Source organism: Aethalodelphis obliquidens, unplaced genomic scaffold (assembly GCF_003676395.1).
Source record: "Aethalodelphis obliquidens isolate GAN/ISIS:26980383/991018 unplaced genomic scaffold, ASM367639v1 scaffold11, whole genome shotgun sequence".
Taxonomy (NCBI): Eukaryota; Metazoa; Chordata; class Mammalia; order Artiodactyla; family Delphinidae; genus Aethalodelphis; species Aethalodelphis obliquidens.
In genome coordinates this window covers 20,797,182-20,812,843 of record NW_020837955.1, presented here as the reverse complement: position 1 = coordinate 20,812,843, position 15,662 = coordinate 20,797,182, and the positions used below count along the sequence as shown (strand labels likewise).

At 44.9% G+C, this 15,662-nt stretch overlaps 1 protein-coding gene across 12 annotated transcripts in view; it reads left to right on the top strand.

Moving 5' to 3' along the window:
* SH3PXD2A (SH3 and PX domains 2A) overlaps positions 1-15,662 on the top strand; it is a 241,562-nt gene that overhangs the window by 74,239 nt on the left and 151,661 nt on the right. For all 12 annotated transcript variants that reach the window (XR_003433908.1, XR_003433907.1, XR_003433905.1 and 9 more), the window contains one exon: positions 14,213-14,288. Coding sequence is in view for 6 of the 12 variants with exons in the window: in XM_027112509.1 (XP_026968310.1) it covers positions 14,213-14,288 (76 nt within the window). In the remaining 6 variants the exon portion in view is untranslated. Of the gene's footprint in view, positions 1-14,212; positions 14,289-15,662 lie in introns of those variants that run through there.

The window sequence follows — 15,662 nt, the reverse complement described above, 5'->3', positions numbered from 1 at the left end:
TTCTGACCTCAGGGCTGTAGGTTCCCAAGCACTTTCCCTGGCCCTGGGGACGCAGGCTAGTGCCATAGCAAGAGTGACGCTGATGACCGCAGTGACAGTAATAGCTCACGTGTGGGGGCCCTTAGTATGTGCCAGGCTCTGTGCCAAGCACTTTATACCCGTTATCTCACTGAATCCTCTCACTCATCCTATCAGGCAGGTTCTATCACTGTCCTCATTCCACAGATGAGGACACTGGATTTGAATCCAGATCTGACTAGCTATGTACCATTTATTATTATTCACATTATCCAAAATGTTGTGCAGGCACCGCTGTGAGTTCAGGAAGAGGCTTTTGGGTGGTATATGGGCAAATGCTTTATCTTTTAATAGTGATGTATTGTTTCAGTGTGTGTCGGTGTTAGGGGTTGAAGTCTTACATTTCCCCCAAATGCATATGTTGCAGCTCTAATCCCCAGTACCTCAGAATGTGTCCTTATTTAGAAATAGGGTTGTTGTAGATGTAATTAGTTAAGATGAGGTCATACTGGTGGGCCCCTAATCCAGTGACTGATATCCTTATAAAAAGGAGAAATCTGGACACAGACATGCATACAGGGAGAACGCCATGTGAAGATGAAGCCAGGGATAGGGTGATGCTTCCACAAGCCAAGGAACACTGAAGATTGCCAGCAAATCACAGAAACTAGGAGAGAGGCATGGAACAGATTCTTCCTCACCGACCTCAGAAGAACCAACCCTGCCAACACCTTGTTCTCAGACTTCTGGACTCCAGAACTGTGAGACAGTATATTTCCACTGTGTGAGCCATTCAGTCTGTGGTCTTTTGTTATGACAACCCTAGCAAATTAACACAGTTAGAATGTGTGTATATATAATGTGTGTATACACACACACCAATACACTTATGATTTCATAGATATTATTGCTTTGGATGTGGCTTTTGATAGGCTGAATAATGCTCCACCACAGAGATATCCACATTCTAATTCCTGGAACCTGAGATTGTTACTTTATGTGGTGAAAGGGGCTTTTTTAGATTTGATTAAGGATCTTAAAAAGGGGAGATTATCCTGGATTATCCAGGTGAGCCTAATGTGATCACTAGGATCCCTTATAAGAAGGAGGCAGGAGGGCTTCCCTGGTGGCGCAGTGGTTGAGAGTCCGCCTGCCGATGCAGCGGAACATGGGTTCGTGCCCCGATCCGGGAAGATCCCACATGCCGCGGAGCGGCTGTGCCCGTGAGCCATGGCCGCTGAGACTGCGCGTCTGGAGACTGTTGCTCCGCAACGGGAGAGGCCACAACAGTGAGAGGCCCGCGTACCGAAAAAAAAAAAAAAAAAAAAAGAAGGAGGCAGGAGAGTCAGAGAAGCAACGAGAGAGTCAATGGAAGCAGAGATTAATGTGCTTTGAAGATGGAAGAGGGGGCCACAAGCCAAAGAGTATGGGTGGCCTCTGGAAGCTGAAAATGGCAAGGAAACCAAGTCTCCCCCAGAGCTTCAGGAAAGAAATGGCTCTGCTGACACCTGGAATTTTAGTCCCTTAGGACTCGTTTTGGACTTCTGACCTCCAGCACCCTAAGAAAATTAATTTGTGTTGTTTTAAGGCACTGAGCTGTAGTAATTTGTTATAGCAGTAATAGGAAACTAATAATCAACAAAAATAAGTATTTAAGTTTTTCCAGAAAGGGACTCAAAGAAAAGTAATAGATAAATCATAGTAGTGATATTGATACCATGTAGGTAAGGGGGCTTGTACATATATTTGGGAGACCCTGTCTGTACTGCCCTGCCTTCAAGGGGGAATTGCATCATTTTGGGAAGCCCTGTGTGACCTGAGCTTCACTCCCTTGCTCTGTGTTGTTGAGCAGGTTACCTAACTTCTCTGTGTACCCGCCTCCTCGTCTATAAAACACAGGGCGAATCATACCTACCTTGTGGGCAGCACATAGTAATTCCTCAGTTTTTGCCTCAATCATTGCTCAATATTCTAATCCTCTTTGATTCTCTTAATAGCCCTGAGAGGCAGGCAGGGGAGGATCAATTCACTGATCTTTTTTGAGTGCCCAGCCCCTGCTAGTCACTTGTCTCTGCGTGGTTGGTCATGGTGAGTGCAGAGGCCGGGGCACTTGTGAGCGTGTGACCCATCCCACCCTCGGGTCTCCTTCATCATGAGATCTCGGCTCTGAGAGGGCAGGAACGCTCCTAGCACGGGAGCCTTCTTTATCCATTCATCTGTTGATGGACATTTAGGTTGCTTCCATGTCTCGGCTATTGTAAACAGTGCTGCAGTGAACATTGGGGTGCATGTATCCTTTTGAATTAGAGTTTTCGTCTTTTCCGGCTATATACCCAGAATGGAATTGCTGGATCTTATGGTAACTCTATTTTTTTTTTTTTAAGGAACATCCATACTGTTTTCCATAGTGTCTGCACCAATTTACATTTCCACCAACAGTGTAGGAGGGTTCCCTTTTCTCCACAATTGAGGGTTCTCTTTGATTCTGTACATAACTTGCTATTGGTTGTGAATACTGACTTTTTTTTCCTTCTGTCTTTATGCCTTTCATTTCTTTCTCTTGTGTTAATACCTTGGGAAGCATCATTAATACAATAATGGATGGAAGTAGTGACAGTGGGCAGTGTCCTTGTTTTGTTCCAGTGTTTCTTCACTGAGGTTTGCTGTGGCTAAACATTTTCAGATTAAGAAAGTTTACTCCTATTTCTTGTTTGCTAAATTTTTAAAAAATCATAAATAGGTGTTGAGTTTTATCAAATACTTCATCTGCCTATGTGAGAATGATCATATAGTTTTTTTCCTTTATTTGATAATGTGCTAAATTACATTAATAGATTGTCTAGTGATGCACCATTCTTACACCTTGAATGAAATTTAATAGAAATGTAACCCTAATGGTATAATTTCTTTCATTCACTTTATTCATTCAGACTGTGGTAGTCAAGAGACCAGGATCTGGAGCCAGATTACCTGGGTTCGAATCCCAGTTCCGCACCTTGATTGTGTGGCCAAGTTATTTAATCTCTCTGTATATTGGTTTCTTTCTCTGGAAAATAGGGTATTAATAGTACCTACTTCAAAGAGTTGATATGAGAATTAACTGAGATAAGCCAGTGCCTAACACAAACTATTTTCTCAGTAAATGTTCTTTTCACCAGCAAACATTTATTGAGCACCTGTTTTATGCCAGGACCTGTGCTAGGTGCTGGGAACTCATAGTTAGGGTAACCACATGACCCCATTAACCAATACAGTCCTGGAAGTCCTGTTTTGTACCTTTTATCCTGATGGAATTATTACCAGCCCTCCCTTTCACTCTCAGTAGTTTCCCAATTTGGATGATAAATTATTTGATCACCAACTGATAGATGAAGAGATTTATGTAATGTGGATGTGGAGGACCTGGCTGGACTTGATTCATAGCTGAGGTTCACTAATGTGAAGCAGAATTGTGGTTGGGGTCAAGGTAGAGGATCTTCAGGGCCCCACAGGCAGCATAAGCCTTTCCCCTGTCTTCTTGTTTGCCTTTTTTTCCAACAGGAAATCTGCCGTCATCATTGTCTTTGTTCCTCTGAACGTAAAAGCGTCTTTTTCCTATGGCTGCTTTTAAGATTTTTTTCTTTCTTACTGATTTTGAGTAACCTGCTTATGATGTGCCTTGGTATAGACTTCTTTATGTTTCTTGTCTTTGGAGTTGAATTTTGGAGGTCTTTGAATCCATAGAAGAAATCACAAATGGAATTTAAAACAAATTTAAAAAAAATTTGAATCCATAGAAGAAATTTTAAAAAATTAAAAAAAATTTTTTTTAAATTTTAAAAAATTAAAAAAAAAAATTTTTGAGCGTTGAACATAGTGAAAATGCAGCATATGAAAATTTGCGGGTCACTGCTAAAGCACTGTTTAGAGAGAAAAGTATATCATTACATGCCTAAATTTTAAAAGAAGGTTTAAAATCAATAATCTAAATTTTCACTTTAAGGAAAAACCCCCTAAGCCTAAATTAAGTAGAAGGAAAGAAATTATGAGAACAGAAACAATAACGTAAAAAGCAGAAAACAGTAAAGAAAACTGACAGAACCAAACGTTGGCTGTTTGAAAAGATTGATAAAATTGATAAACTCCTACTAAGAATAACCAAAGAGAGAAAGAGAGAAAACACAAATTACCCATATTAGGAGAAAGAGAAGATAATTACTTCAGGTAAAATAATAATAAGGGAGTGTTAGTAACAATTTTCTATCAATAAATTCAATAAGACAACATGGACAAATTGTTTGAAAAACTCAACTTTCCAAAGCTTACTCAAGGAGAAAAAAATGTTAAGTGCCTTTACACCTATTAAAGAAGTTGAGGGGCTTCCCAGGTGGCGCAGTGGTTGAGAGTCCGCCTGCCGATGCAGGGGACACGGGTTCGTGCCCCGGTCCGGGAAGATCCCACATGCCGCGGAGCGGCTGGGCCCGTGAGCCATGACCGCTGAACCTGCATGTCGGAGCCTGTGCTCCGCAACGGGAGAGGCCACAACAGTGAGAGGCCTGCGTACCTCAAAACAAAAAAAAGAAGTTGAATTCTTAATCAAATACCCTCCTGCAAGGAAAGCTCCAGACCCACATAGTTTCGCTGGTGAATTCTGTCCAACATTCAAGGATGAAATAATACCATTCTTACACTCAGGAGGAAGGAAGAGTTTCCAACTTACTGTGTGAAATCAGCATAATCCTGATATCAAAACCTGATGAGGACATTATAAGAAAGGAAAATATCAGAATACCATGAACATGGATGCAAAATTTTTCATTAAAATATTAGCAAATCATGTCTAGCAGTATATAAAAAGGATAATACACCAGAACCAAGTAGGATTTATCTCAAAAATTCAACTTGGTTCAACATTTCAAAACTAATCAGTGTATTTCACCACATTAACAGAATATAGGAGAAAAAATTGCATCAGTAGATTCAGTAAAAGCATTTGACAAAATTCAGCACTGTTTATAATAATAATTTTTTTAATCCTCAGTAAACTAGAAATCAAAGGAAACTTTCTCATCTTGAGCATCTACATAAAACCTACCACTATCATCACAGTTCATGGTGAAAGTCTGAATACTTTGCTCTTAAGATTGGAATAAAGCAAGAATGTTCTCTCTTACCTCTTTTCTTCAACATTGTATTGGACATTCTAGCTAGTGAAATAAGGAAAGAAAAGGCATACTTATTGGAAAAAGGAAGATGTATAATGACCTTTTTTTTCCTGACATTATTGTCTGTGTAGAAAATACTAAGAAATCTGCAAAAGACAAAAATACCTACTAGAATTAATAAGTAATTTTAACAAAGTTGCAGGTACAAATTCAACATACAAAAACCAATTGTATTTCTGTATACTAGCAGCAAACAATTGGAAAATGAAGATTTAAAACACCATTAATAATAACTTCAAAACACATAAAACACGAATGAATTCAATGAAAGATGTGTAAGACCTCTACATTGAAAACTATAATGCATTGCTGAATGAATTAAAAGAAGGTCTAACTAAACAGAAAGATTTACCATGTTCATGCATTGAAGGTCTCAATATTGCTAAGGTAGCTTCTCTCCCTAGATGGATCTATCGAGTCAATGCAATCTCAATTAAAAAGAAATCCCAGGAGGCTTTTAATGTAGAAATTAACCACTTCATTCTAAACCGGGTCTGAAAGTGCAAGGGATCTAGAATGACCAAAACAGTTTTGAAAAAGAAGAAAAATTTTGATTTTAAGACGTAACTAAAGACCTACAGTAATCAAGATAGGATGGTGTTTATGTCAGGATATATCTATCTATCAGTGGAACAACACAGAGGGTCCAGAAATAGTAAATCCACACATACATAGTTAATTTATTTTTGACAAAGGAGTTAATGTAATTCAATGGGAAAAGAATAGTCTTTTCAACAAGTTGTTCTGGAATGATAGGATATCTACACCCCCAAAAATTTTGAATGGAAGTTTGATATTACATTTCATTTGAACAGAGAATTCTGCTGAACCCCTCCCCCCAAAAAGATCTGCTAATAAGTGTTTTAGAGGTGCTGTCTGGTCACTCCCAAATCTATTATTTTTATATCTTCATGGGAAAGTTCAGAGTTGTGCCACCATTCTGAGAATCACTAGGTCCCAAAGGTATGATGACCCCTGACTGAGGTGGGCAACTAGCACATGGGCCGGGTACATGCACAAGGTTGAGAGGCCCATGGAACATAAAAAATAACTTCGTTAGGGACTAGGGTACATGATGGTGAATCCTCTCACACAGATCATGACTATGTTCTTACCTGTACTTTAATTAATTAATTAATTAATTTATTTATTTATTTTTGGCTGCATCAGGTCGTCATTGCTGCGCGTGGGCTTTTTTCTAGTTGTGGCAAGTGGGGGCTACTCTTCGTTGTGGTGTGCTGACTTCTCATTGCGGTGGCTTCTCTTGTTGCAGAGCACGGGCTCTAGGCTAGGCGCGCGGGCTTCAGTATTGTGGCATGTGGGCTCAGTATTTGTGGCGCGCAGGCTCAGTAGTTGTGGCGCATGGGCTTAGCTGCTCCGTGGCATGTGGGATCTTCCTGGACCAAGGCTCGAACCCGTGTCCCCTGCATTGGCAGGCGGATTCTTAACCACTGCGCCACCAGGGAAGCCCCGGTACAGCCACTTTGGAAGACAGTTTGGCAGTTTTTTACAAAACTAAACTACTAACCATACAATTCAGCAATCATCCTCCTTGGTGTTTAAACAAGTGAGTTGAAAACTATGTCCACACGAAAACCTGCACATGGATGTTTACAACAGCATTATTCATAATTGCAAAACTTGGATGCAACCAAGATGTCCTTCAGTAGGTGAATAGATAAACAAGCTGTAGCACATCTACATAATGGAATATTATTCAGTGCTAAAAAGAAGTGAGCTATCAAGCCATGAAAAGACATGGAGGAACCTTAAATGCATATTGTGCATTTTAAAAATTAAAGAATCTATTTTGAAAAGGCTACATACTGTATGATTCCAACTATATGATATTCTAGTAAAGGCAAAACTATGGAGATAGTAAAGTATCAGTGGTTGCTCAGGTTAGTGGGAAGAGGACGAATAGGTGGAACACAGAGATTTTTTAGGGCAGTGAAACTATTTTGTGCGATACTGTCATGGTGGACACACGTGATACATTTGGCCAAACCCCTAGAATGTACAATACCAAACATGAACCTTAATGTAAACTATGGACTTTGGGTGATAGTTATCTGTCAGTGTAGCTTCATCAATTGCAGTAAATGTGCTGCTCTGCTTTGGGATGTTGATGGGGGGAGACCAGGAATGTGTGGGGTCAGGGAGTATATGAGAACTCTCTGTACTCTCCGCTCAATTTTGCTGTGAACTTAGAACTTCTCTTTAAAAAGTCTGTTAAAGAAAAGAAAACAACTTATACAGAGCTACAGTAATCAAGATGGCATCCTACAGACCTAGGATAGACATATAGATCAAAGGAATAGAATTGAGAGTCCAGGAATAAACCCGTACATTTATCCTGAACTGGTTTTCTGCAAGGGCACCAAGACCATTCAAAGGGAAGGATGCCTCCTCTTGTGGGCAATGTGATGAACATGTACAAAAAGGTTTCAAAAGAGTATGTGAAATACTGAAATAGGGATACCAACCAGGAGTGCTGTTGGAATTCCAAGAGAGGTGGTGTGACCTTAGGCTGGGATAGTCAAAGGCTTCCCAGAGTAGATGTCGCCTGATAAGGCCATCAAAGAAGAAAGGGAATGGGGAAGTACATTTCAGACCACAAAGGATGAGAACTTTAAGAAAAGTCACACGTATCGTTATTGTCCCTCTCTGTTTCCGTGATTCTCCCTGCTGTGTCCCCGCATCTAACACAGGGCCTGGTGAGCCCTAAGTCAGTAGGATGGACAAACCAATCCTGAGGTTTCCCGTGATCTCTCAGAGTTCTCAGGGAGATGGAGTGACCTTGCCTCTTTGTAAGGGGAATCTCTAGATCAGGGAACCCACCAGCCTCTTGTAGTAACTAACGTTCCCTTTGTTCCTGAGCTGGAAATGGTCACAAGCATCGGGGCCCCAAAACTGGAGTTGCTGGGAACTCCACCCTCTCAGAAGGGCGAGGAGTCGGCCTCTTGGGTTACAGATGTGCCCCAGCTGGGCCCGGGGTCCACCCTTCTCTCTCCCCAGTGTTTATTGCTGCTCAGCCCTGCCCATGAAGAGCTGCTGAATCAGCGTTCTCTGGCTGGGGCCAGCTCTTGAAGCCGAGCTGTCCTGTATCTCTCGCACTATCCACCCCTTAGATAAACAGCCTGGCGTCCTCCACACGCTGCAGAGTTCTGACGTGCTTGCCGAGGGCCCCCTTAGCCAAATGCCTCTCACTCTAAGAAGGACTCTGGCAACGGGCCCTGCTTTTCCTCCAGCCCGACTCAGGCCCTTGCTGGAGTGACAGGAGAATCCACTTCCTGCCCGAAAATGTGGCTGCAGCAGAAATCTCTGCGGGGCAGAGCTTCCTTCCTCACTGCCCACACACCCAGGCTTCCTCCTCGGGGAAGGTCTGGGCAGCCTCTTCATCAGACAGCTTCCCTCAGCCTTTCATGTGACTTTTCTCTATCAGACCCAGTCCTGCAAATTAGGCGCCCACCAGGTTACAGAACCCACTTCGCGGCCTGCCCGGCCCCCCAGGTGGGGTGACATTTGGACTGTGTGTCACACGTGGCCGCACAGGTTTATCCCATCGCCCACCACTCTGCCGTACTGCGCACGCGCCACTTCGCTGAATGGGGCGGATTTGCGAGCCCCGCTGACTGAGTAAACTCAGCTGGCCGCCTGTATTTGGGAGCCAGGGATTGGCTTTTCTTGAAATGTCACCTGTGGGCAGAGAAAATGTCACCAACATCTGGTTAGCAGTGCATCGTCTTCCTGTGGCCAGTGGGCCCTGGAGATAACAGGGAGGACAGATGCCTCCCTGTTATCTAGTGGGGGGATCAGGTGACAGGTGTGCTAAGAGCAGCACCTGAAGGCTCAGGGTGGAGGGTGGCAGGTCAGCTGGGCGCTCACGGCTCTGGAGAGAGCCCGTTGACCCAGTACTTTTAGCAGATGGGCTTGTCGTGGCCTCAGGGGGCCCAGACTAAGGCAGAGGTGGGGGAAGAGGAATATCTGTTACAGAAGGAGGAGGTGGGAGAGAGCCCAGCTGCAAAGCATCCTCAAAAGGCCTTTTGAGGAAAAACTCAAATCCGCAGGGCTATCAGATGACCCTTGCCTTCCAGGAGGCACGTGAACCCACGGAGAGGTTCAGACTGCTCTTGGCAGGGAAGGTACAGGGAACGTGACCGTCACTCCGCCAAGACAGAGAGAGCTAGCTTCACCTCCTACAGGAAGTCTTCCCTGACCTCTCCCTTCAGGTCCCACAGAATCCCTTACATATAGCCTCACCATTCCCCGCCACTCCAAAACTTGCTTGTCAGTCTCTAGCACCAAAACAAAGCTTCACAGACTTCTGGGTAGGGCCCAGGAAACTGCATTTTTAACAAACACCTCCCCTCCCCCAAGGTGTCAGGTATGGGCAGACTTAAAACTACATTTTGAGAACCATCTTGCTCTAGAGCAGCCTGTCCAATAGAAATATAATATGAACCATATATATAATTTAAATTCTTCTAGTAGCTACATAAAAACATAAAACAGGTGAAATTAAAGTATTTTTACTTAACCTGATATATCCAAAATATTATCATTCCAACATGCAATCAATACAAAAATTGTTAATGAGATATTTCACGTTTTTTGGTTTGTACTAAGTCTTCAACACCTGGTGCATATTTTAAACTTACAGCACGTCTCTGTCCGGACGGGCCACATTTCAGGTGCTTAATGGCCACATGTGGGTAGTGACTGCCATATGAGACAGCTCTAGGGCTTTGCTACTGTGGTCCATAGACCAGCAGCTTAAATTATTTCTAGCCCCTAACAGAGGGCTGGCATCTAGAAGGCACAAAGCAAATGTTTTGGGAGGAAAGGAAGGACTGCATGAATCTTACATGCCCCTGTCCACTTCTCTGGGCACCACCATCCCTATGCACTGTTAGTGAGAATCTCAGAATCTTATGTCTGAAAAGGAATTCAGGAGTCAGAGAACAAATGTATGTCAGAGCTGATAAGAAACTTAAAGTTTCTTTTTTTTTATAACTTTTTTTTAAAAGGCTTACCATTTATTTATATATATATTATATATATATATATTTTGGCTGAGTCAGGTCTTAGTTGTGGCACGCGGGGTCTTCGTTGAGGCATGCAGGATCTGTCATTGCAGCACACGGGCTCTTCATTGTGGCACGCGGGCTTCTCTTTAGTTGTGGTGGACGAGTTCTTTTCTCTCTAGCTGTGGCGCACGAGCTCCATGGCTCATGGGCTCTGTAGTTTGCAGCACGCGGGCTCTCGTTGAGGTAGGCAAATTCAGTAGTTGTGGCGCGTGGGCTCAGTAGTTGTGGCACATGGGCTTATTTGCCCTGCAGCATGTGGGATCTTAGTTCCCCGACCAGGGATCAAACCCACGTCCCCTGCATTGGAAGGCGGATTCTTTACCACTGGACCACCAGGGAAACCCCAGAAACTTAAAGTTTCTGTAGCCTAACTCCTGCCAGCCCCAAAGAGATAGGGCAATTTGGGTAAGTCCGTCAGCTTGCAGGGCACAGCAAGCCACTTGCTTTCAGGAGAAAAGAGATCTGATGAGGGCAAACCACTCTACACGGGGCATGAACTGGGCCTGCCTTTCTCCTCATCATCTCTGTGTTCTTCAGAAATCCTGCGAAGCTGCTCTTCCAAGGCCTCAGGCCTGGCCTTCAACGTATTAGTTATATCCATGTATTTATCTTCAATCTTCTTCCAGAAAAGATTTAAGGCACCTATAAATTTGCATAGGTTTCAATGAGATGAAACAAAAAATAGAAAAAATGTTAAGAAAGGTTCATAGGTACATGGAAAGGGTGTTCACGCTGATATTACATGTACTAGCGAATATCCAACAGTAGAGATTAGGTAAATCAGCCATGACCCACTCCAACCTTGAAACGTTCTGCCTCACAATTAAGAACGCTGATATGGATCAGTGGCTATTCATTGACCACAGAAGGAACTAAATCTTTGGGGGATGACATACAAGGCTCCCCACAATTCACCCCAACCCACCGTTGTAGCTTGGTCTTCCACAGGTCCCCCCAACTCTCCACACTGAAGCTCTTATGTTTCCTAAGCAGGAGAACATCTCACATATTTGTGATTTGATATAAGCAGTTCTTGAGCTTCAAATGCTTTCTTCATCCAGTCTCCTGGTGAATTCATATCCATTCCTTAAAATCGACTTCAAGTGTCACCTCCTCTGTGAAGTCTGCCCAGATATTCTCAGGCAGAGTTGGACATTCACCTTGCCCAGAACTCCCTGCTAGTTTGGCATCTATCATAGGTCATTAGTATTACTTGTTCATGACTCTGCCTCCTGCCTCAGTTCGTGACTACCCCAGGGGCAATGGCTCTGCCTAATTCATCTTCCATTCCGTTTGGGATGAGATGTGGGACAGGAAGCAAATGTTCCTTGAATGAATGGATAATGAACTAACGAACAGACCCCTCTTGTGGCACCTATCGCTTTCTACCTTGTATTGTCTTTGGATACCTCATCTCCGTTCCTGGATTGACAAATCTTCCAGGACAAGAACAATGTGATCCATTTTTGCATCCTCTACCACAGCCTGCCCTAATGCCTACTGTTTGAATAAACGAGCAAAACTCTAGTTAAAAAAAAAAAAAAAAAGAAAGAAACAGTGCTGATATGGAAGTAGTCACTGACGTGGGACGATGTCATTACACACTGTAATGAGAGTACTTGATGAGCTTATTTTATCTACATGCATGTAAGAACATCTGGAAAGGATATATATCCCAAATATTAATGCTTCTTTTTCAGGGGGAAGGATTATGAGTGATTCTTGCTCTCCTTTTGACCACCTACTGCTTCTGTAATTTCTAGTTTTTCCCCTCAATGAACATGAATTACTTATGTAATATAGAAATAAAATTTACAAAATAGAATATGGGTGAGGAAAATGGGGAGAGGAGAAAATAAGAGTTTTACTCCATGTAGAATTTATTTGAAAATCTATTGATTAAAAAAAATCCTGGGCTTCCCTGGTGGCGCAGTGGTTGAGAGTCCGCCTGCTGATGCAGGGGACACGGATTCATGCCCCGGTCCGGGAAGATCCCACATGCCGCGGAGCCCGTGAGCTATGGCTGCTGAGCCTGCGCGTCCAGAGCCTGTGCTCCTCAACGGGAGAGGCCACAACAGTGAGAGGCCTGCGTACCGCAAAAAAAAAAAAAAAATCCTAAGTACAGGTTTATAGTGTTATGGCCCATTGTCCATATTTACACATAGCAGGCAATTATTAAAGGTTGGAGAGGTGGACTTATAACATTGGGGTTTGAAAACTCATGAGCCAGCTTTTGTTAAATCTTAGACTGTGTTCAGGGAAGTGAAAATTAATAACAGTGCAGTCACTGTCTTGTTTTGAATGGAATCTGACGATGACCCGCCCTGCACGTGTGGGCTGTAAAGAGCTTGGGTGTGTTGGATCTTGATTGCGCAAGAGAGGATCCTAAAATCATGCTGTAGAGCTGGGTGAGTGCGTGGGTAGATGGGAATATGCACACGTGTGCACACGTACATACACTACACGTGTCAATCTAGCGTAGGACCACATTGCACCACCTCCAAGGCAGCACTTTGGTCCAAGCCAATTAATAGGCTTCTGACTGGTGTCCCTGCTTCCTCGCTGTGGCCCAGTCACTTCCCTGTAGCTCGAGCCATCCTCTCCATGCTCCGGGCCCCACCTGGATCTCAGTGCCTATACCTCGACTCCAGCCTCCACCCCACTGGCCCTTCCCCTGCCCGGAACGTTCTCCCCCTCCGCTGTGGCTCGCTTCCTCACCTCCTGCCCGTCTCTGCCGAATTGCCATTGATTTGTGAGGCCTTCCACACCACTCTGTATAAAATAACTGTTCCTTCCTGTTCTGCCCCACCACCTTATCCTACTTCATTTTTCTTCATAGCATGTATCCCCCCAACACAGTACATATTTGTTTACTGTGTGTCTCCCCCCAACTAGAATGTAAACTCCCTGAGGGCAGGGACTTCGCCTCTTCTCTTTACTGCTATTTTCTTAGTGCTCAGTAGACGCTTAATAAGTGTTAATCAATATTCAGAAGAAGGAATGGACTGCAGATGTCATGTGACGGATCTTCCTCATTTTACTGAGGAGGCGCCTGAAGCCCAACTGAGAAAGCTTGCAGCCCGGCCCAGGGTCACACAGCTGGGCCCGCGGGGCTAGATCCCACTCTCCATTCTGCTCCACCTCCTGCCCGCCCACTCCTTGGAAGGGAGGCTAACCGCTCACACGCACAGGGCCTGTGGCTTCGTCCATCCTGTCTCCTGTGTGTTTTTCCAGTTTATACAGAATTTCAGCCCAGAATAGCAGAAGAAAAAACAGCTGTTCTTCCAGAACCCTGGAAACTCTTCCAATGGGTCTGTCCCTGGAAAAACAGCAGCGGTTCTCAGGGTGGGAATGTAGGAGACGGAGGAGGGGGTCTTCCAGCAGTTGGGGGCAGTGGGCTGGATTTGGTTTTGCAATTAAAATAACATCTGGGTCTGTTTCCGCAGAGCGGTTCTGGAAGGTGGGTGGTCTGTCTGAAGCATCAGGTGGGGCCTTCCCCATCCTGGCCCCGGGGGGTATTAGGATGGCGGGTGACTGAAGGGCTCACCCAGCATATGACGTATGAAAACAACTGGGTCCGGAGAAGTCTCTGGAAACCCCATCTGCAGCCTGGCCTGAAATCTTGCTGGTCCCTACCCTGGCCTCACTCCGGGTCACGTCTGGACACCTCCCTCTACACCCTCAGGCCTCCTTGAGATTGTTCAGACTCCCCCTTTGATGCGTAGAGAGCTCTGGCATCCTCCCACTCATGCCCCATGTGGTTTGTTAATTGTCTGTGAAATGAGGGATTTGAGGCATTGCTCATCCGTGTGAGGACAGTGGGGCCCTGGAGCAGTGGAGCGGAGTGGGGAAGGGACCGTTCCAGTCTTCTGAATCCTGTTCCTCTGTCTGGCTCCTCAGATGCAGCTTTTGGATAAGTTTCCCATCGAAGGTGGCCAGAAGGACCCCAAGCAGAGAATCATCCCCTTCCTCCCAGGTAAGCTTTTCATGGCCTCACTAATGGGATGGGGGACACCCTGAAGAGGGACATTCTGTAGACCAAGAAAAGGCTGACTACTACACCAGAAATTCTGGGCCAGGTGGGCCTAGCAATCTGCATGTTAACAACCCCCAGGGGATCGGAAGCCCCTGATTCTGAAGGTCATTATCTTCATAGGGGCCTCTCCCACCACTCCAGGGCCACCTCTGCTCACCCCGGGCTGTGTAGCGTAGGAGGAGTTTCTCAGGCTCTGGGACTTTGGTTTCCTTTTTACAAAAAGCATGGAGAGATCAAGTTCTCCTATGAAAGGATGAAAAACTGCAGACTGAACTCTTTCCACTGGCTACCATCGTAATCACAGGTAACCTTAAATCAAGCACACTTCCCCTCTCAACCTGCTCGAGTCCTCCTGGCACCATTATCCAGCTGAGGCTCTGACAGCTTAGGTAACATGGCCTGTGACTTGGCAGAGTTAGGATTTGAAGCCGGGTCTGTCTGGTCATAAAGGCCGTTAACCATCACACCATTTTGGAACATGTTTAAGGCAATTGATTATGTTGTGGAATCTAGAGGGCATCTCCTCAGGTGTGTCATAACCTGCTCTTACTGTGACGTCTTCAATCGGTGTTGGAATTTATAGCTTACAAAGTGCCTTTTACTTTGTGATCGTATACAGATCTCCACACTGAGGCATGCCTTATGCTTTCTGCTTGAGGGATAAAGATGTTGAGGTTCAGAGATGTTAAGTAACTGCCCACAAAAGTGGCAGAGCCGAGGTGTGAACTTGGTCTCCTGCTCCAAACTGGGTTCTTTGCCCTGACCCGTGGGGGTGGTGCTGCTTCCTGGGTCTCCGCATCCCCTACCTGTCCCCAGGCTAGTGAGTTGGGCTGGTTCCCAGGGGACCCTCCCTCACAGTGGTCTTCACCCTCCATTCCTGCTGGGCCTGGACCTCCCCGGACATCAGCTATCAGTGGGACCATCGTGAGAAGCAGGTCTGCATCCCATTAATCCCTGGCATGCAGCCAGCGCATGGTTAATACCTGCTTGTTGACTTGCAAACCTACCTACCGGCAGCCCCCCCAGAGAGTGGCTCTTCCCTGAAGGTACTCCTCGTGCACCCCCATCCTCAAAAACAGTGAAAGACAAGAGAAGGCATTGCCGCCTGCCCTCCGAGTCTTATGCTAAAGTTGGAGAGAATCAATTTAGCTACAAAGAACTTCTAAATCCTCCAGTTCAGATAAGACCAGAATGAGTCAGTGGGGGTGTAGGGAATCTCGGCCCCGGATCCCTTCCATGGAGGCAGAGGACTGCCTCTCTGTTCCTGGCCTAGGAGTTAACGTGGGGGACTTTTGCACCCCTGCCTGGCTTTCT